Source organism: Callorhinchus milii, unplaced genomic scaffold, assembly GCF_018977255.1.
Source record: "Callorhinchus milii isolate IMCB2004 unplaced genomic scaffold, IMCB_Cmil_1.0 Scaffold4, whole genome shotgun sequence".
Lineage (NCBI taxonomy): Eukaryota > Metazoa > Chordata > Chondrichthyes > Chimaeriformes > Callorhinchidae > Callorhinchus > Callorhinchus milii.
In genome coordinates, this window is record NW_024704745.1 from 7,271,847 (window position 1) to 7,292,955 (window position 21,109).

The 21,109-nt window shown below is 43.0% G+C and overlaps 1 protein-coding gene across 4 annotated transcripts in view; it reads right to left on the reverse strand.

The window, feature by feature from the left end:
• The window catches only part of appa (amyloid beta (A4) precursor protein a), a 68,286-nt gene extending 51,868 nt beyond the window's left edge, over positions 1–16,418 (reverse strand). For 3 of the 4 annotated variants that reach the window (XM_007903556.2, XM_007903558.2, XM_007903555.2), the window contains exons 1-2: positions 16,245–16,411; positions 6,588–6,717 (exon numbers count right to left, since the gene is read on the reverse strand). In XM_007903556.2, the coding sequence (XP_007901747.1) occupies positions 6,588–6,717; positions 16,245–16,364 (250 nt within the window). In that variant the 5' untranslated portion in view covers positions 16,365–16,411. Of the gene's footprint in view, positions 1–6,587; positions 6,718–16,244 lie in introns of all 4 variants that reach the window. The other variant, XM_007903557.2, reaches the window with a different exon arrangement.
• Between the last annotated feature and the right edge of the window lie 4,691 nt (positions 16,419–21,109).

Consider the following 21,109-nt stretch of genomic DNA (forward strand, 5'->3'; position numbering starts at 1 on the left):
ATAATCTGGATTTTATGGATGGTAGTGGAGGGGAGACTGGTGAGGAGGACGTTAGAATAGTCCAGCCGAGAGGTGACAAAGGCATGGACCAGGGTTTCAGCGGCTTTCAGTGAGAGGTACTGACAGAGACAGGCGATGCGTCGGAGGTGGAAGAAAGCAGTGCTGGTGATGGATCGGATGTAGGGGAGGAAGGATAATTGGGGGTCGAACCTGACGTCTAGGTTGCGTACGGGTTCGGAGAGTTTTAGGGGGAGGTCGGGTAGGTGGAGGAGGTGAGAACCGTGAGATTTTAGACGCTGACGAGAGCCAGAGTATGGCTTCCGTCTTGTCAATGTTCAGCTGAAGGAAATTTGCACTCATCCAGCTCCTGAGGTCTGACAGGCAGGCTGACAGAACATCAGGGGGCTGGGGTCGCCAAGTGAGGTGGAAAAATAGAGTTGGGTGTCGTCCGCATACATGTGGAAGTGTACCCCATGTCTGCGGATGACATCCCCAAGAGGGAGCATGTAGATCAGAAAGAGGAGGGGGCCAATGATGGATCCTTGGGGTACCCCGCAGGTGACCGGGTGAGGGAGGGAGGAGAAGCCGTTTGTGCAGATGTACTGCTGGTGATTTGTGAGGTACGACTCGAACCAGGCAAGTGAGGTCCCACTGAGGAGGATGATGGAGGAAAGGTGGTGGAGGAGGATGGCGTGATCGAATGTGTTGAACGCGGCAGAGAGGTCCAGGAGGACAAGGAGGCAGAGGGAGCCCTGGTCACAGATAGAGAGGATGTCGTTTGTAACTTTCACAAGTGCAGTCTCTGTACTGTGGGCAGGGCGGAAACCGGACTGGAGGGGTTCGAAGAGGGAGTGGGAGGAGAGGTGTGCGTGAAGTTGATTGGCAACAATGAGTTCTAGGACTTTTGTGAGGAAGGGCAGGTTAGAAATAGGGCGGTAGTGGCTGGTGATTGAGGAATCTAGGGAAGGGTTTTTGAGGAGGGGGGTGATGACAGCAGTTTTGAGGGGGGCAGGGACTGATCCGGAGGAAAGGGACTGGTTGATGACATCAGCCAGTAGTGGGCAGAGGAGGGGGAGCTGTGTGATCAGCAAGGTGGTGGGGAGGGGGTCAAGGCAGCAGGTGGTGGGTTTCATGGAGGTGATGGTGAGTGAGAGGGAGGAAGGAGAGATGGGGAGGAAGGAATGTAGGATGGGGGTCGTGGTAGGAGTAGATGATGGGGAGAGGGTGAGGGGGACAGAGAGGGAGTGGTGGTGGGTGACAAGAGGCAGGTAGATGAGCTACCTGGCGGATGTTATGTATTTTAGATGAAAAGAAGTCCATGACCTCCTCGCACTTGGCATTTGATATGAAGATTGAGGAGGCCTGAAGAGGGGGCACGGAGGAGGTAGTGGGTGGTGGAAAAAAGGATTTTAGGGTTGTGTTTAGCCTCCAAGATGATGTTGGAGTAGAAGGCCATTTTTGCACATGTCAAAGAATGGCAGTAGCTGTGGAGATGCTCGAGCCACAGTTGGCAGTGAACTGTCAGGCCAGTTTTCCGCCATCTGCGCTCGAGCAGCCGGGTTTGGGTTTTTAGGCAGCGGAGATGGTTGTTGTACCAGGGGGATTGGGTGGGTTTGGAGATGGTCCTGGATTTCAGGGGACGAGGGAGTTGAAGGTGGAGGAAAGGCGATCATGGAGCAGCTGGATGCCTGCTTCAGGATCTCTGCGGGTGGAAGGCCAGAGGGATAGGATATTTGAGAAGTTATGTGGAGTACATTTTGTCGTTCAGTCTGCAGGAGATTTCATTTCCACACCAACAGAGAGTTAACTACGGCATTCTTGTAAGCACTTGAAATGCAGATCGCAGCTTCCAACTCGTATAATGATTGATGTCAGAGGCCCTTTGAAATGATTCCAGCAAACACACACATTGTCCAGTAATTTTCATCACCAGTAATAATAGGCTGAAAATCTTTTCTTCTCTCAGCACCACTGTGTTGGAACAAGTTAAAACAATTTGCTCATTAAGAATCAAAAGCTGGGCAAGAGGCAATGTGGCCCAAGCACGCCAGTTAGGAGCAAGTTTGACCCTGATCTTTGCTGTGTCGATTCTGCACAGTGCTTTGTTTCCAGAGATGTTAGATGAAAACTACTGGACTCCATTGTTATCGTCATGCCTGTCACTATTACTTAGCTACTGTCCTGCGACTTAAAACAGTCTACCTAGACTTTCACAAAACGCAGGTCATCTTCCTTATATCACTAGGGCCCACATAATAAATGAATTACAAACAGCATACAGCTTTGTCTGACAAAATCTTCACAGGAAAGATATGTTTATATAGAGAGGGGCTTGAAGGGATACGAGGATAGAGCAGGGCAGTGCGATTGAAGCAATCTCCTTGCTCTGTGAGCCTTGACGGGCCAAATGGCCTCCTTCTGAGCTGAAGATTTCTATGTTTCTGTGGTGCACCTGCTGCTTTAGTAATCATGGGCAAATCAAATATTTTTGCTTTGAGAGGCTACAGATGTGGAACAAAAATCAGCAAGGAAATGCGAAATGAATCATTATGAACCCCTCCAAAAAGAACATGCTGTCGTCCCCCCACCTCCCACCCACCAAAATAGACACATTTTCCATTTAAGGAAGTGACGTTGGTTTAATGACATTTAGCTGACAAGATATTTTTGTGTTGTGAAATTCCACAAAAAATGTAAAGCAGAAGTATGGCATTGAACAGCTGTTTAGAAATTATACACAAAGAGGAAGTGAGGCTGAAGTTCATCGCTGGGCATGTTCCCAGTTGCAGTGCAATTACTGAACAAATAACTCTTAAGATACCGGCACAGGCACCATAGTCAATAGTCAAATGGCCTTCTGCCACACTGAAAAATCCCACGATTTTAAAGTCGGTGTTAACCAGGCTAACATTTGTTTGGGGAAAGCTCTTTCTTTTTGATCTTTGATTTGCTTCTGACCAGAAAGGGGGAGAGGCGGGTAAGTAAAGAACCATGACCATACTTGATTGGAAGGCTTAATAAGACTTAATATTCAGAATCTGCTTGTATTCAATTCTTCCAAATCTAAATCCATCATAACCAGCGATCTGCACCCACCCCAGCCATCTCTTAGTATTTCTTAGTCCCAGTGGAATCCGTGATGTGTTCACACAAATAGAATTTCAAATGGCTCACTTCACCACAGTGATACGGAACATTGCAAAGCTAGCACTGTTGACTCATTTATTCATTAATGTTGCTGCAGATAATGCTGCAGAAGGCTAAAGAGACTGGTTCTCAATTACTAAGTGATCAGCTTCAACTAGAATAATATTGGCTGTGAGACAATATATGTGTGAAGAGAGGCTGGCTAATTTTGTTTAAAAAAACAGGATATTGAGAGGGATAGAAAGATAACCCTTAATAAGATACTGAAAGAGCATGGCAAGGTAAATAGGGGAAAACTATTTCTTTTCATCGGGGAATCGGTGACAACCCGGCATAACCTCAGGAATGTTTGCAGAAAGCAGGCGAGAGGTTAGCAGGAATGTCTTCACTCAGAGGGCTGTCAGAGCTTGGAACTTATGACCACAAATGGCCATCGAGGCTGGGTCAATAGATCCATTCTAAAGGGAGCTGGATAATCACCTGAGGAGCAAAAACACTAAGCTCAGTAAAGAGCTGGAAAGTGAGATAATTAATATAAAGGGGACGAGTTAAACAGGTAGTGGTGGCACAGATACAATGGGTCGATTGGCCTCCTTTTGTGCTGCAAATTTCTATCAATTCGCTACTTTCTTAGTTATGGAGTTTCAAACTATGCCCAAGTAAATGCAGCTCAAAGTAGGAAAGAATACCTATTCTGTATTTTACCTGCCTCCATCTAATTGTACATAATATTTATTTCGGAGAATTTCTTACATTTTTATAACCCAATGTTCATGAATTGTATATTCATCTTACGAATGCTCATATCTATGCAGTTAATTTACACAGCTTGGTTCCAGGAAATTCAGCATTCATTATGCATGCAGACATAGTGTAATGACACATTCTTTAATTTAATTCATCACTCTAATGGTCACATATTCTACAGTTAAAAGGCTTTTAAGGATTTAGATTATATGCAGAATGAGTTGGACTAGTTCCAGCCACATCGAAGCCCATCTCCGTGGGTTCTATTTAGGGAATGTCTCAAAAGTTTACCTCTACCACGACTCACCCTAAACTAACTAGATTAAAAAAACAAAAACAGAAGTTGCTGGGAACAATCAGCAGGTCAGGCAGCATCTATGGAGAAAGGAAAGTGAAACAGTTTGGGGTCCACAATCCTTCATTAGAACTGGGGCATGTTGGCATGTTTCTAGATGCTGCCTGACCTGCTGAGTGTTCCCAGTGACTTCTGTTTTTGTTTTCAGATTTCCAGCATCTGCAATATTTTGCGTTTTGCTAACTAGGTTAAAGCTTTGCTCATTTGGTTGGGTCAGTCGAGTGTCTGATACATGTAGAAACCCATCACCGTGTTTAAGAGGATCCAAACCAAACAGATATCCACAAACGTATGCAATTTACACATGCATATGTTCCTGCATTTGGAATGGAACGTGTACTCTCTCCCTGGATAGCTGCATCCTGCTTACCTAATTCTGGATAGTATTAGCCGGTGGTTGGCAAGGTCCAAGGTGTATGTTTGGGTACTCCTGGGACTTTACGCAGCTAAAACTATACAGTTTGCTATTGAAAGCTATGTAAATGCAATACTTCCAGCGATACTGGTTTTTGCTCTGCAAAATGCTTACAGTAGCAATTTATTTGCCACGCTTTGGTTCTCTCTTCGTTTGCAACGCAGCACCGAATTAGCAAAACTCAGCATGGATGTCATTCACACCCCCTGTGCCCTAGTCACTTGCCATTACCCCAGTAATACAACATCTCCAGTGTACTCAGGAGCTTTACTTCACTTTTTGCAGTATCTACCGAAATATTTTATTTTGATGTTAAGCAAGGGTAACCATTTCAGATATTTTGCAGTAAATGAGTTTCTCTACGGAAGGTAAGGTGACAACCTTTCCATTCAGAGAAATGAACCCCTTTTCTACACAGAAATCCCCAAAGGAAAAGCAATTCCAATCACCATAATATTATTTTACGTCTGAAGCAGGAATTAAAAATCTGCACAACCCCTTGTGCTGCCTTTTATTTGCCACACTTTGGTTCTCTCATCGTTTGCAATGTCTCGTCATTAAAAAAAGCATTAAAGCTAAAGCCCTTTGTCCTTTATGCGTCCTCTCTATTGGTCATACTCCACTGCCCATAAGAAACATAAGTGCAGTGAAAGCAGACTTGGCTGAAGCAGTCGGAAAGAAAATCAGGGCAGACTGACAGTAAGTAGTGATGCACGAAGTCGCTGCCAATAAACAGTGGGTCCTGTGACTAAAGGTAGGCATTTGGGGTGAGCTAGATGGATGGACTGCATGGCTTTCCTCTTTAACCAGGCTTAATCAGCTCCTCCCTCGGCTCAGCGTTAGGCTCCGCCACAGTTAAGCACTCCAAGACGCTACCCCACGTGAAAGGCACTCTAGAAATGCAAGTTGTTGTTGCTGACCATTCTTGCCTGGCTCTCAGTAACTTCAAGAATCCTCATCCCAAACTTCAAATCCTTTTGTGATCATTTCCTACCTCTACAATCTCCTCCTGCCCTATTCTCCCATCTGTGCCCTCGCTCTTCCGAATAGGTCTACTCAGCTATATGGCTGTACAAGCAGTGGACCTTATCAGCCATTATGACCTCTGGAAAACTCAAAATCCTTTCTGCCTTGAAAACCCTCTTAAAAAAAGTCTTTTTGACTATACTTAGACAACACACTTAATATTTCCCCTCCTCTGGGTTGCCCAGCGGCTCTGTAAAGCTCCTTGAGACATTCATCCTATGTGAAAGATATGGTTGGGTGCAAGCGAATGCATCAAATGCTGACCAGATAGTGATCAAGAAGCAGAATTTCACATAAGTCAACTGACCAGATAATTCTCAAATAGGATACAGCTCCCATCCTGCTAAATTTGGAATTCATTCAGTTTATACTGTACATTTTAAATTAATCAGGTAGCAGCAACTTTTTTTATATATAATGCAGCATATTCCTTTGCTAACTTGATCCACTATAACCCTAGGCAGCGTGACGTTATAATTATGCAGCTGTCTGATATGGCTTTATAAACGAGAAGGTTCAAAAGAAAAATATCTCCAGCGCTTATAGCGTAATACTGAACATTTCAAAGACAGCGTACGGCACAAATACTGCACAACATCATCAACAACAACAAATTACACTGTATAGTGTCTTTCACATTGGGAAGACATCCCAAGACGTTGGACAGTCAGGGATTGGACCCAAGTAGAGTTGGAATCAGGAGGGGTGGAGGCAGAGAGGGTAGGGGTAGGAGGCAGACCAAAGGAGCGGTCGAAGAGGAGGGTCTTTCGACGTACCTTGAAGGAGGCAAGGGAGGGGGTGAGACTCCGAGGAATGGAATTCTAAACGGTGGGGGCACAGTCAAAAAGTGTATTTGAAGTTTAACAACTGGCAATGCACATATAGGCACATACATACCCAGACACCGATAGGGAATCACAATGTGAGGGTGGCCTTTGCACTGCTTACGTCCCTTTTTGCACCAGTTCTGGATTGTGACTGGCTGGTTGGCTTCCACAACATTGGTGATCTGTAAGTCAGGGTAAACCTAGGATAGAAGAAAAACAGTTAGAAAACAACTCACAAAATAATATCCCGTACATTTCACATTGCCCTAAAATGTATAAACAGCAGCCATTTTTACACATAGCATAGTCTCACAAATGGCTACGAGCCAAGAAACCGATTAATTTGGAAAATTGTTGGCCAGCTCACTGAGAGAAACTCTTTTCAATCCATGCTATGGGATCTACAATCCCCATCTTAAGAACGCGTAGATGGGACTATGGTTTGACGTCTCATTCGAATATAGCCAAACAACATAATGCTTTCCCAACACTGCACCGAGTGCCAACCTAAACTTTGAGCTGAAGTGCCGACGAGAGGGGTTAAACCCACAACCTTTTGACCCAAGAAGTTACTAACCAAGTTGATGCACAGAAAACAGCAGCTTGCACTTATTCAATTCATGTAAAGAAACAGCTCAATGCTCATGACAACTCCACTTGATTTAAAATTTGCCGCCCAACGGACCTGGGACAGATTTGCACTTAGGAGAATTTTATCTGGAATAAAGAATTATCTACAATTTGGAAATAGCATATTTATCAAATGTATCAGTGACACCCACCAGAAGAACAGTGCACTAGCTAGCAACAGAAAGGATGTCACTAAAGAAATTGCATTTTATTGGAATGTCAAACAACCATATGATGGATAAGGCTCCAGTGGCAGAGATAAAAGAGGCCATCATCATCAGATGTCAAATGGAACAGAATATCTAGTGGAACTTTTGATTATTCTTGATAATGCAGGGACTTCAGGTCGACAGATGACACTTCAATGCATAATAATGGATGGTTACATATGCAGCCAAAGTGCAGGTGAATGGATTATCTTTCCTCACATAGTGGCAATCGAGAAGGGAGTAATCGAGGTTCCATTGTAAATTAAATTGTAGACTAAATGGCATCCTCATGTTTGGTGCCCAGTATCAGAATCTAGAATGACAAGGTTGCCCTGGATTAAAATTAAACTCCCTCTGCCCTTTACAACAAAACTATTCACTACGACCCCAGAAGATCACTCCTAACTGCTTCGCGCAACATTTGTTTCCCTTACTAGCTAGCCACTGTTATGGCTTCTTGTGGACCATTGGCGGATAGGCCTTCAGCTTTTCTGTCCCAATCCTCTGAAACTAATACCCAAATCCCTCTGCCTCACCCCCTTGCTTGCCTCCTTCAAGGACCATATCAAGTCCTTCCTCTTTGACCACGCCTTCGACCACACTCCCACCCTCTCTCCCCCTCCTTCCAACTCTCTTGATTCCAACAGCCAACTCGGGTGAGGGTATTACACTTTCTGGGGCGTGGCCTGCTCAATGCCAGTGCAATATAATTGAGCACAACAGTTGTGTCCTGAGGTCTGGATGGCTTAGGATTTATCTACAGAAAATTTGTGTTTCGACACACAATGGAGAAGATCTGGAATTACAGCCTTCCCCATTTGCAAAACTTATGCACCCCACCTCATACAATCCATGTGAGAACCAAATACTTAATTTGACACAGATTTTGTTTTTTGCTGTAAACTTGCTTTCACACCCTGAATTTCTTTACAAATCTCCTTCTCACTTTCTCCTTCTTACTTGCGTCACCCTGTTAAAAGTCACAAGGTCTACAATTAGTCGGAAGTCTAATCCACTTCCGATTGTCTGATGTGCGGATAGCGTGACATTTTAATAATAATCATCCTTGCATTTATTATATTAGTTTTTGTCATTGAAATGACTCAAAGTCCTTAATAGGTAGTTGGAGAAATTGTTGACCAAGATACCGGGTGAAACTCCCTTCTCTTTTCCAATAATATCATGGGATACTTATCAGAACGGAAACAACCTCAGTTGTTGTCTCAGTCAAAAGACTGCATCTTCAACAATACTGCGTTCCCCCACCTCCAGTATTGCACAGGAGTTTTAATTTATTTTTTAGCTCAGTTGCTGTGGGAAAAATGGCTAAATGTTCCTATTTCCTCTCATGAACAGTGAGACTGCAACCCCTTCCACCTTCCCACCGACCGAACACTTGAAATGCAAACAGCAATTGCAACTAAGCCCAAGTTTGGAGTCAAACCATCTTGAGTGATCTTGAAGATCTGTTAATATTGAAACCACTTAAGTCATGAAAGCTGAAAAGATCAGAAGCGTTTATATTTTCAATGATTAGGCCTGCTAAATTTTCTTACTGCAATTCAGCTGCACCCCTCAAATTTATTTTAGCATTTATTATGTGCTATGTGCTGGGTTTTGTGGGCTGGCGAGAATCCATTCAGATAGTGCGCCACAATTAAAATCCATTAAAAGAAAGCACGATCAATGGGCAAAAGAGTTTCCGCACGAAAGCCAACATTTTTCAAAACACAAGGTACAAAAAATGAGCAAATAAAATTTATGCATTGTGCTTCCCAGGGCACAGAACTAGAGATAAAGAACTGTGGTGGGTCATTGAGACCAATTGAAAGGAACTGAACTAGCAAGACTTACAACTCTGGTGAAGACAAATGTGTGGCTGACTCCTCAATGAAGGAGACCGCATGATTCTGTCTGGCTCTTTGGCTTATGCTGACTATGAGAGCAATAATCAGGAGCGCAACATGCAGCACCTCACATAGAGTCAATCACTTCCATCGAGCGAAGCCTCAGAAAACTGACGAAAGTGGCCATTGATTCTTGAAGGCGTTTGTTCCAGTTTATCAATGACGGACGGCAATAATTTGCTTGCACAAAAATAACCGCCCCACTTAAAAAAAAAAACACATTTTCCTCAACTCTTCTACCTGCCTCTCAGGTTTTACTAAGAACTTTAATGCAATCTACTCGCAAAACCCATTTGATCTCCAGTTCAGTTAATGGAATTCAATGGCATGTTACATGAGATGACAAAGGGCGTCATTGTTGGTGCTACTCTGTGCTGCAACTTAGCTCTACCTTGAAAAAAAATGTAAAGAAAGCTATTGTCAGCACACACTTTTCATCCCACAGCGCAGATTATATAATAACCACCACACACAAGTCATTCCCTCTGGCTCAACACACTGCATAATACGCAACACAAAACTAGGTGCACATAAAAAAAAACACAATGGACAATGGTGCACACTGTCTCACAATTTGAAACACCGACTCGTGCAATTTAAAGCTGACCAGGGTGCTTGCTTACCCTCAACCTTGGTGTACCAAAAAACAGTCCGGATACAATGATCAATCAGAACAGGAATACGAATTTGCAGGAATTTCTAACAATCTTTGCATTTGATATAGTGCCTTATCATGTGAAAACTTCTCAAAGCGATTCACTGTAATTACTGTAAGTGCCGTGACTGTAGTTGAACGTGGCAGTCAACTTTGCTCACAACACTGTCCCATATAAATAGCAAAAGCTATTATATGGAGGATAACAACCAGAGCACTGGGATAAATATGGTCAAGGGTTCTTGAATGTCGATCTAAACAATAGATGGGACCTGAACATCTCATCCGAAGGAACATCACCTCTGAAAATGGAGCTCTCTAAACAGCACTGCACTGGGGTGTCAGTCTGTGAGCAAAATTCCCAGCATCTAGATGTGAAAACTATAGCTCCAGTGTTTGCACCACACTGCTGTTTTCTGCATTGGAAACACGTAGGTCTCTAATTATCCACATTGTGTCCACTACTTATACATTAATACAGCTAAAAATAACCTAATACATTCAGCTGAACTGTGAGAGAACAAGTCAACTGGGCCACTGCAGCTAATGTGGATGCTGCACAAAATGCGTTTGCTTCCACCAGCATTCCCAAGACACTGAGATCATTTTTTCTTAAAAAAAGAATAACAGTAGCACAAAATCTCAAGACATCAAATGGGGAAAGAACACTGTCCCAAGTGCCTCGTCATATTTTTGTCTCTCTCTCTTCCTCTCTCGCTCTCTGAGAACAAGAGAGACAGAGGGAAAAGAAGAATGAAAAAGAGGAAAAAATGAACGAAAAAGAAAAGAACAAGGATACATCGAGAGCGAAATAAAGATAGAAAGAATGAGAATCGCTAATGAACTACAATGCACTTCTGCTATAATTTAGTTTTCTTAAAGAAAGTTTCTAGTCACTTACATTTTGGATAGTTAATATAGATTTTTTTAAATATATGGATATATGGTAGCAGGGGTGGGACAGAGGGAGTAAGGCCTGGAGAATTTGATTGAACATTAAACATTTAGGACACAATCATAGGTGACTTTCTAACAGAGGCAAATCGGTCCATAGCAGTCAGATTGTTAACCACATTGTCTTGAAGATTCCAATGGAAATTAATAAATTATATGCAGCATAAACATTAACCCTGATGATATTGCAGTTGACCAGCTAACTCAAAGTTCAGCTGAGAGGGAGAGAACATCGAACCAAGTGAATCGGATGAAGACTGGAACGTTAAACTCACAGTCTAGGCTGACTTGCTGCATTTTTGGAAGCGCTATCCTTTGGATGAGATGTAAACTGAGTCTTCCTATTCAGGTGGACTTTAAAGATCCCATGTTACTATTTGACAAAAGAAGGGAATTTCTCCCTTGTCCTGGCCAACAGTTCCCCCATATAAAACTGGTCATTCAACTCAATATTGTATGCAAATTGGCTGTCTATGAATACACAGACACTACGCTTCATAGAAAAACTCTGTGACGCACTTTGATAAATTATCTATAAAGTCAATGTTTCAAACGCCAGGATTGTTTTTGAATCAGTTCAATTGAGGTTTACTAGAATCCCTCACTAAAGGCATTCACATTAAGTGCACTTTCACTGGCTCCTCTAACATCTCAGTATAGACCTTTATAACATTGCAGGATCTTATTTCAGCTGCTGTTAAAAGTTAGAGGAAAACCCTGAACTGCGCTTTGGGCAAAGTAGGAAGAGGTATCAGAAAAAATGAGGTTTAAAAAAATCTCACTCAAGGAAAGCTGAACGAGACAAACCCATAAAGAAACAGGATGTGAAATATGACTGTTCAAGCTATTACTGTTACATAATAAACACTAAAGAAATCTACTTTTCCTAAGAATCTACCCTAATACCTCTCAAAGCAGAAGAATACCAGAAATTCTACCACAGGCAAAATAATCATTGCTCTGCCAAACTGCATAACCTTCTCTGTAAAATGCTGGAAACTGTGGCACGTAGTGAAATTGGATGTATTGCTCCTAATGGTTACTCTGCCATTTATTTGAAGCTGGTCACTACAGCCCCTGTAACAAGCAGCCCCATCTTACCAGGAGGCTCAGCGGCTTCACACCATCAGGCAGGCAGCTAAGACTCTACTGGTCCAACTGGCACAGATGGGCTATGGAAGCAAAGGGGATGGACTGGATTCCAAACTATCCCGGTCGGTGCAGGGATATGCGTTGGTGCTGGCAAACCAGCACTCTTCAATCTCAATCTCCAGGACACGATTTTAAAAAGACTGCATGCTTACAATTGTCATAAGTGGGAACAAAAATCTGTATCAGAAACTAAGTCGTCAGTCACTGCAATTGCTTGAGGAGTATACAATTCCTCCCCAGCCCCTTCAAATTCCATATTCTAATAGTTAGACCCATCGTAAATCAAGATCCTGGGAAATTTACATTTATTGAATGAAATAAAGGCCTACAAAAAAAAAACATGTCAAAAACACAGCATGGTACAACGTGAAGAGAAGGCTGCTCATGCTGTGGAACAGATCGCAATGCAGCTGTTCCGAATAGTGGGAGAAAAGGGACACAGGACAGTTGCCAGCAGTCAGACAGAGACTGTTACATGAGCACGTGAAAGGGATCACCGTGTGAATAGCCACAGCCCTCCCCCACTTTTCCATTACTTTGGGACTGACCAGATGGACTGCAAGAGTCCTGTAGATTCCTATGTAAAGACTGGAGAAGTTGTTGAAGACCCATCCTAGAAAAATCTAGGATATCGATTATATAGCTTTAACTTTTACTGCAGCGTTCTATCTGGATAAAATTTGGTGGTCTTGAGTCAGGTGAGGCTTAAAATAGAAACATAAATTTTCAGCACAGAAGGAAGCCATTCGGCCCCTTGTGTTCATGCCACTGCTATCTGTTTTATCACCTTTCATTAGTAATCCCAATTTTCAGTTTATTCCCCATATCCTTTATTTTTAGCTCTCGAGCGCTTATTCAATTCTCGTTTGAACTCATGTAGTCTAGGCTGATGCTCCAATGCAGTGCTGGCGGTATGCTGTACTGTGCCGAGGTGTCATCCTTCAGGTGAGATGTTAAACAGAGGTCCCCTCAGCCTGTAAATGTGGATGTTAAATATGCCATGGCATTCTTCGTAAAGGGAATGGAGTTTCTCTCTGGTATCATTGGAAAACAATCTTCCAGATAAAATTGGTCACTTAATTCAGGGCTGTTTATAGGATAATGCTGTATGCAAATTGGCTGCCTCATTCGCCTACATAATGCAGATTTACTACCTTTTACAGTAAATCTTGTGAAACAACATGAAGGGTCCTTCTGATGTGAAAGGCACAGTATAAAATGCAAGGATTATTATTATTTAATGCGCCTACAGATTCAGCCCCACTAGCCAGTTTGATAAAATTGTATCTTTCACATATTCTCCTTAGCACCAATCAAAAATATCTTCAACATGTTATCAGTATAGGCTTGGGCAGCAGTAGCAGAGCTCATTTTAGCATCTTTAAGTTATTACTCAGTGCATCACCACTGGAGAGAGACGAACAAGTAGAATTGTTGAACTAATCAGAAATGTTGCAACAAGACAACTTAATCAGGATTCCTCCTTCAGTAAAAAAACTCTCCATCTAAGTTTTCCTCTAAACGTGGATGACTTTTAGCAACACGGGCTTGAGCTTTAAAGCAAATTTACGGCAGAATATACTTTAATACTGGATTTTCCCAATCCTACTGGTTGAGTGTGTGGGCATTCCTAAAATGATGCAAAAGTCAAATGAATTTTTTCTCAAGAGGTGGCGCTAATTGCTGAAACATTCATTGATAATTCATTAACCATATAGAGACCCAGCTCCAGTGCCAAGACAGCATTGTTAAATACCTTGGGATGTCCTCCCAACGTAAAAGGCGCTTTATAGATGTAAATTTGTATTGTATTGGTTACAATACAAATTAAATTACATCCAGTTCAGTCCCATAAAAATACCTTTATAAGAATTTTTTTTAAATGTAGCATGTTGAAACATGTCAAATTGCTTCAGAGTAACTACAGTCTGTAAAGACTATGGGAAACATGGCAGCCATTCTGTTCACAGCCAAGTCCCACACACAGCCACTGACCATTCACTTGGAGGATTGTTGGCAAGAACACATTTTCTAAAAGTGTCACAGGATGTTTAATGTGCAGCTGAACAAGTAGCTGGGGCGTTGGTCCGCTTGAAAATGCAGCATTCTCTCTCTCAAGAAATTGAGACTTTACCGTTGTACAAAAGTACAAAGCATCAAACTAATGCACGTAGTGTTTGTGAACAGATGGCAGGCAGTACTCTGACTGAGTGGAATATTAAGCCAAATGAGATCTCATATTAAAGGATTTGTGCTGCTAAATCCTTTATAACCCGAATGCTCAGCTATAAACATCTAAAAGCTGTAGTATCCTTTTGTTGGTCAGGGTGGTCCTCTCAAAATCTAATGCATCACAAATCTTCCTCTGAACGCTGAACCGATTTGAGCTTCTTTAATGTGTAAAATATAGTCAGGGAAGGTTGAGCTAAAGTTCAAAGTGAGGACTCTTGTCATGACTTGCACAATTGTTGTGGAGCCTTAAACGACGACACAAAATATCAGAATCACTTCCTGAAGGCTTTTAACTACATTTTGCTAACTCCTTTGTATTGTGATAGAAGATGAGGTACTTAATGAAGAATTTCAACTGCAAGCCGCTACTGAAGATGCGGCAGTGGATATCATTTGCTTTAATATCTAATGCTTGGCTCAGTTGGTTACACGCTCGTCTTTGGGTCAGAGGATTGTGGGTTCAAGCCCCACTTCAGGACCTTCAGTGGCTAATTGGGAGAAATGCCATCCTTTGGATGAAGCGTAAAACCAAGGTCCTGATTTGCCTGTACGAGTGGATGCTAAGGATATTACAAAACGATTCAAAATGATAAATGTTTCCTGGTGTCCAGGCCCAGCAATCCTCCAAATAAAAAAAACCTCTAGGCCTCATGTTGTTTTGGGCGCACACAACCCTGTGCTAAACTGTGAGCAGCTACCCCCACCCCTAACATGGTCTAATAATCTTGATACACATGATCAAGGCTCAAAGGTGAATCACGGCCAAATGCAAAGTGCTGGAAATTCCACAGCGGTTCATTCAGGATCCGAAAGAGAGAGGCAAGTAGGTTAACGTTTCAGAGACCTATTTTAGATCCTGGTTTACCCACCGTGCATTTCTATTTTCTATTTCTAGCCTTCTTGTTTTATTTCATGAATAATTGTTAACTTGTGTAAGGCACTGCAGGGAATTCATTGAACGGCATCATAGAAGGGAAAAAAACAGGATCGAGCAACTTTCACGGGCCTGAAATTCCACCTGGCCTTAGTCGGCCATACCATTTGTGAAAAATCACGGCACATGCAGAATTGTGGAAAATTCTTATCAGCCACATTTTGGAAGCTGGCTTTCTAAAAGTTGGTTCTTAAAAAGAACTGCAGTTTTTCCAAATTAGGACTGAATTTAAGAAACGTTCACAATTTTGTACCATCTTAAATTTGATGATGTAGGCCATGACTAGGTGACACTTTGGAGCTCTGGTGTAGACGGTTAAAAGAAAATCTCCACAAGACTTTTTTCCATCAGGTATCTTTCCTTTCTAGAACAAAGAAGGTTGAGAGGCGAACTGTAGGATAGAGACTCAAAATTATGAGGGGCTTTGATAAAGTAAATAGAGAAACAGATTTCCATTGTTTGGTGGGTAGGCAAGTAGATGGTAACAAATTAAAATCCTAGGAAACTCTTTCTCACACGACATGGATCGCCCTGCAAAAAACTGTGGTGAAAGTCATATTATAGCACACGGCACAGCACAGGTTGCCTTAGAATCTATTAACTGGTAATTGGGCCCCATCATGCTCCCTCAGTCACTGACCTTGATTCAGTGAGCTCTGTGCTTATTACTGCTTCAAGCCTAACAATGGCAGCCAATTTTAGGGAAGCAGGGAAAAAAAAGTATGCTGTCCAGAATGATTGCTTTTTCCAGCCCATAATAGCTGCAGGCATGGCATTCTCTGACAGCCATTTCTACTCGAACGCAAAATGGCATAATATCTTTATTTGGCCTCAATGTTTACAAAAAAAAAGGCGATTACTCTCTCCGTGCACTTCTTCCTCAAAACACTCGTCCCTGCAAATTTTATTTGAACAATAGACATCACCATTTGATAAATTCAGCTGTGAATACATTGGGTAGGCAACCTCTCCGCGGATGCTGGGTGTACATAGCCGAATGGAGACGACGCGCGAGCGAAACGAAAATTCTCTCTGCCATTTCTGCAGACCTTACCTCCTGACAGTATTGCAAGATTCCTTCTTTGGTGCCAAAGCAGCTGTTCGTTCCGGAAGGATCTGATATCCACTTGCCAGTCTGTACGTTCATGTGCATGTTCAGCTTGTCACAGAACATAGCGATCTGTGGTTCCGCTGCCAGCAATCCAGTACCCCCATCAGTTGGTACCTGGGAAACAGAAGGGTCTCAGTTACAAACAACGGTGCAAATAGATCGAAGGACTAGGCTGCAATTTTTAGAGTTCTTTTAACAAATTTTTTAAAGTAGCCCTGATGTCTAGAAAATTCGGCCCCAAATTATTAAGGATCTGAGCCGTTAGATTACACTCTTAAAAGTTATGGCTGTGCAGAATTTTGGAATATTCTCAACATGGGCAGGTCAACATGGAGCACAACTGCCATTCAAAAAAAGGACAATTTAATGAAAATAAGTTGGAAAGTGGGGAGGAAAGTAAAGTGAGTAGTGAGTTCCGAGAAAACAATTAGCATGATTTCCCCCAATGCTTAGAGGATTAATAAACACTTCCCTATATATTAGAGTGATTCTAGGCCACTTTGGAAGGCATTTAAAGGGTCAACCATGTAGTGTGGCACTGGATTATAAGCAGATGGGTTTATTTTATAGCTTTGTGGCGCTAGCTCAAATTAAGCAATTGCCATTAACGGGGTTCAAACACATAACATCTGGATTTGCTAGTCCAGCATCAATAACCCTATACTAACGCGTCCCACTTAACAACAAAAGCTTCTAAAATTAAACCAGGTAACTTGGCAGGGCATCAAATGTTCACTCGACTTGCACCTCTCTTAGAGCTTTGCTCCCGTTGTAAAGGAGCGGAAGCACATTTGAGAGGCAGTCAGCAGGAATGTATGAATCAAATCGCAAGCCACACAGCATCTCCAGCTGCACCTCATACACAAAGCGGCTCCTGTGAACAAGCAGAAAATGTGTCTCTTCAAAGATAAAAGTTTAAAGTTAAAGCAGCTTTTTTTAAATACAGTTTTGCAATTATAAGGCCGCTTGGTGGATCTAACCATCTCATGGAGAAGTCAACATCCACACTTGCTGCCTTTGAAGAAATTGATAATTCACAGCCAGACCGCTGTCTTAATCTTCCTCTCACACACCTTCCTCCAGTGAAGATTGTGACTCGTGGGAGGTACAATTCCCCCAAGGGTTTAAGACCAGTTTATCTGGAGTTTTTTTTGGCCAGGAAACCAAGAGAAACAATTTATTTTCCAACAGTGTCACAAGAAGGGAGCTTCTCCCAGTTTCCAAGCCAACAATCTCCCAGATAACATTCACTCCATTGTTGTTTGTGAGGCGTTGCTGTACACAAATCGGCCGTTATATTCACTACAATCACTAATTTACAGTGAAATCCTGGAAGCACTTTAAGATGTTTCGACAACACAAGATACTACTATATGAAATGCAAGAATTATTGAATTATTTCATTATAACGGAATATTTAACATGTACCTGAAAAGGCAGACTGAAAATTAGTTTAACATTTCATCAGAAGGATCTGACAATACATTGCCCGCCATTATTTCAGTGAAGTGCCAGCCTAGGTTATAAGATCATGACCAGTCGCTTGAGCCACCAAAGCCAATCCTGCAGTCCAGCATTTGAAAGCTGTGCGAGAAGAGGAAGTAATGCCCAAGTTTCAAGCGACAATCAAAGAAGCTGCTTTTATTTATGCTTCAATAGAAGAAATAGTCTGATAGATTCCAGGATAGAATTTTAAATCTTTATGCTGTAGCTTGAGGTGTTCGAGTTTCTGTGCTAAGAGTAATGAAGTGAATGTTCACAGGAGTGTGTGGCTTTACTGCATCTGTCCTGCACAGATAAGACAATAATTAACAGGGCATGAGCTTCAAAGCACCTTTGAAATCAGACGATAAATTGATTCTTCTTAGAATTTTAATCTCAACAGAACGGAAGGGGACCAAAAGCACAGCCGAAGATGTAGCTTTTCAAAGGTGGGGGGAAAGGGAAGATGATAGAGAGCAAGGCAGAGGGAAAGCAAAAGTTATTTAATTTGTTTCATACAAGATGCGGCTATTTTCCTTTGAAAAAGCTCTAGGTTTCAATGGAGCAGCTCCTCCCCTCTAATTTTCAGTAAACAGCTTCTCAATGAATCTGACATAACCGTCTGTTAGGTAAAACAATACAATATGTCACATCTAATGCTCTTCTCTATCCGTTGCCTCCCTATGCAAGGAAATACGACCGGGAGCAGTTACCACACCAATGACCCCTACACTATCGAAAAATACCCCCATTTTAAAATGGAAGATTTGTTGAGTTGTTTTTGGTGCTTTACAAAAGTGATAGTAATCCTTGCACGACCTGACAGGGTGGTGGAAGCGGATTCAAAAATGACTTTCGAAAGGGAGTTGGATATTTATTTGAAAAGAAAAAAATTGTAAGGCGATGGCGAAAGAATGGGGGAGTAGGACTGATTGGATAGCTCTTTCAAAGAGCCAGCACAGGCATGATAGTCCAAATGACCTCCTTTTATGCTGTTGGAATCTATGAATAATAATCCTTTTATGTAGCATTTTATATAGCACCTTTCATGTCAGAAGGATCTCTCAAATCCTCCAATAATGCAGCACTCCTAGCACTGCATTCGAGCATCAGTCAAGACTACATGAATTCCATGTCCCAATGCTGAGTTTGAACCCACAAACTTCTGACTCAGGAGACGAGAGTGTTACCAGTTGAACCAGGCTGACACAGGAGGGGTGGTAGTTGGGGAAGAGAGAGAGGTTCCTAAAATGCAATTCATAATTTAATCAGTGCCCCAAACCTCTGTGTATTGGCATGACCAATTTATTATTGGTTTTTTTCTTGACGGATTATTATCAGGTGTGTAGAGTAAGGAAACTTACTCAAGGTTTCGCCTTGTCAGGAATCAAACCCAAATCTCTCGCTTGCGAGGCGAGCTAACCACTGAGCTACCAGATTACCCCATTACCATCCATGGACAGGACTTTATTCATTACATATAAATTCCTATTCTTAAAAAACCCTCCCTAGACCCTTCTCTATCCCTTCTCAGCTTCGCTCCTTCCTCTCCCACCACTCCCTTCTTGAACTCCTCCAATCGGGTTTCCGTGTCGCCCACAGCACAGAAACCACCCTGGTCAAAAAAACAAATGAAATTCTGTCCATCTGCCACCAGGGTTCCCTCTGCCTCCTTGACCTCTCTGCTGCTTTTGACACCGTCGACCACTCTATCCTCATCCACCGCCTCTCCTCTCACCTCAACCTTCATGGCTCTGTCCTTGTCTGGTTCAGATTGTATCTCTTACACTGCCTCCACGTCATCTCCACAAACGGCTTCTCCTCTAGACCCGGACTGTCTCTTGCGGCGTTCCTCAAGGCTGTCATCGGTCCCCTCCTCTTCAATATCTATATGCTCCTTCTTGGTGACATCATCCACAGACATGGAGTCAACTTCCACATGTATGCGGATGACACCCAACTCTACCTCTCTGTCTTCACCCTTGACTCCAGGACCACTGCTGTCCTGAACTGAATGTCTGTCGGACATCAAGTCCTGGATGAGAGCTAATTTTCTTCAGTTGAACGTCAACAAGACCGAGGCTCTCCTGATTGGCTCCAGTCAGCTTCTTCACACCTCAAGGACTGACAGCATCACCATACCTCAGGCACTGACAGCATTACCATCCATGGTTGCACACTCTACCTTGCTAAGCCAGTGCGGAACCTTGGGGTCTTGTTTGACCCTCAACCATCCTTTCTAACCCACATCTGCTTCATGACCCGCTCTGCCTTCCCCCACCTCCTCAACGTCGCCCGGCTCATCGAGGCTCGACTATGCAAACTCACTGCTTGTCAGCCTCCCCAACTCCTCCCTCCACAGGCTGCAAAGCATCCAGAACTTTTCAGCCCGTGTCCTCCCCTGCACAAGGCTCCGCGACCCTATTAGCCCCATCTTTGCTCAACTCCACTGGCTTCCTATTACACAGAGGATACAGTTCAAGATCCTAGTCATCACCTTCAAAGCCCTCCATGGTCTTGCTCAACCCTATCTCTGCGACCTCCTGACCCCCTACCCTCCTGCTCTCTCCCTCCTCTCAGTGGGCTCCGTCCGGCCTGCTTCACAACCCTCGCCTTGCTTGCCCCACTATTGGCGGGCGGGCCTTCTGCCACTCTGCCCCCACCTTCTGGAACTCCATCCCAGTCGCTCCTCTCGCCCCCTCCCTTGCCACCTTCAAGACCCATCTCAAGACTCTCTTCTTCGACCATGGTTTCGATCTCCCTGCTTTCCCCCCTGCCCTCCACCCTCCCCGCCCCCGAGCTCGGGTCCATAACTCTGTCTGTCCAGCGCCTTGGGACATCCTCCCGATGTGAAAGGGGCTTTACAAATGTAATTTTGTTGTTGTAAACTACTATAACTACTGCACTTCAAGAACAAATTACCAATTTTCCTTGTTCCCCCTCCAGTGTTCTGCTGGCAGGTACATTTAATTATATCATTTCACACCCGTGAATGAGTATTGCAGAACCAGTTCCTGCAGCTTGGACTACAGCCCCTTTCAGAGAAGATGTAAGAAAATCTCTATACCGCTCGCTTTGTTCTCATACAATACACATCACCGCTCCTCTGACTTATTGCAAGTACAATGCACCCGCTCAGGTTTTACGACTGGAGGTGGGGGACAAAGCACAGACCTGAAGCTGGAGGCAATACAGTCCAGTACCTCAATCTGGTTAAGGTCAGCTGCCACCTATAGAGAATGCAGTTTCTGCTCTGACCCAGAGATAGGGACCACGAGATAAAGGCACCAGTTTAGTGCATTTAGCAATCAGTTCGCTCATCCAGA